At 37.9% G+C, this 620-nt stretch overlaps 1 protein-coding gene across 1 annotated transcript in view; it reads right to left on the bottom strand.

Moving 5' to 3' along the window:
• LOC101573868 (cytochrome P450 2B4-like) overlaps window positions 1–526 on the bottom strand; it is a 38,135-nt gene extending 37,609 nt beyond the window's left edge. Inside the window, exon 1 of the mRNA XM_023708656.1 lies at window positions 464–526. Within this exon, the coding sequence (XP_023564424.1) occupies window positions 464–526 (63 nt within the window). The remainder of the gene's footprint in view (window positions 1–463) is intronic.
• Window positions 527–620: the final 94 nt, after the last annotated feature.

Below are 620 nucleotides of genomic sequence, written 5' to 3'. Positions count from 1 at the left end.
TGACCTTGTCTGAGGATCTATAAAGATTTCTCATGAGAAGTGATACTTGCATGGACACCTAAGAAACAATAAGAATGAAGAGAATGGGTGAATAGTAGCAAAAAGAGAGTGCATAAAGCGTTTCCCGGTGCCCCAAACTTTTCCTGTAAGATATATGAAAGAGTTGCCATAAAGAAAAGAGAAAAATGCTGGGTGACTTAGTGTGTATGTGTTGTCCTGTACTTGGGACACTGAGGCAGGAGAACTGCTGAGAATTTAAGATCAACTGCACCATCTTTTGAGTTCAAGGCCAGCTTTGAACTTAGAATACAATTTAGGTAGAAACCTAAATTCCCAAAGAGATGTGTAGGAAGTGATGAAACAGGGAATTCTAATGGAAAAGAAAAAGAAATGCAATAAAGGTAAGAAGTGTGTTGGGCTGTTTGTTTGTCTTTTTGAGATAGGATCTCTCTGTGTAGCTCACTTTGTTTTTGCACTTTGTGTAGTCTACATTGACCTTACATTTGCGGTACTCTTCCTTACTCATCCTCACATTAGCTGTGATCTTACACCTTCATTACCATGCCAAGCTCAAAAATAAACATGCACAGGTAAATAATTTCCATGTCCTAATAATAACA

The sequence above is a fragment of the Octodon degus genome, unplaced genomic scaffold (assembly GCF_000260255.1).
Source record: "Octodon degus isolate 3935 unplaced genomic scaffold, OctDeg1.0 scaffold00428, whole genome shotgun sequence".
Classification (NCBI taxonomy): Eukaryota; Metazoa; Chordata; class Mammalia; order Rodentia; family Octodontidae; genus Octodon; species Octodon degus.
The sequence above is the reverse complement of the archived record's forward strand: the minus strand, read 5'-3'. Positions and strand labels throughout refer to the sequence as shown.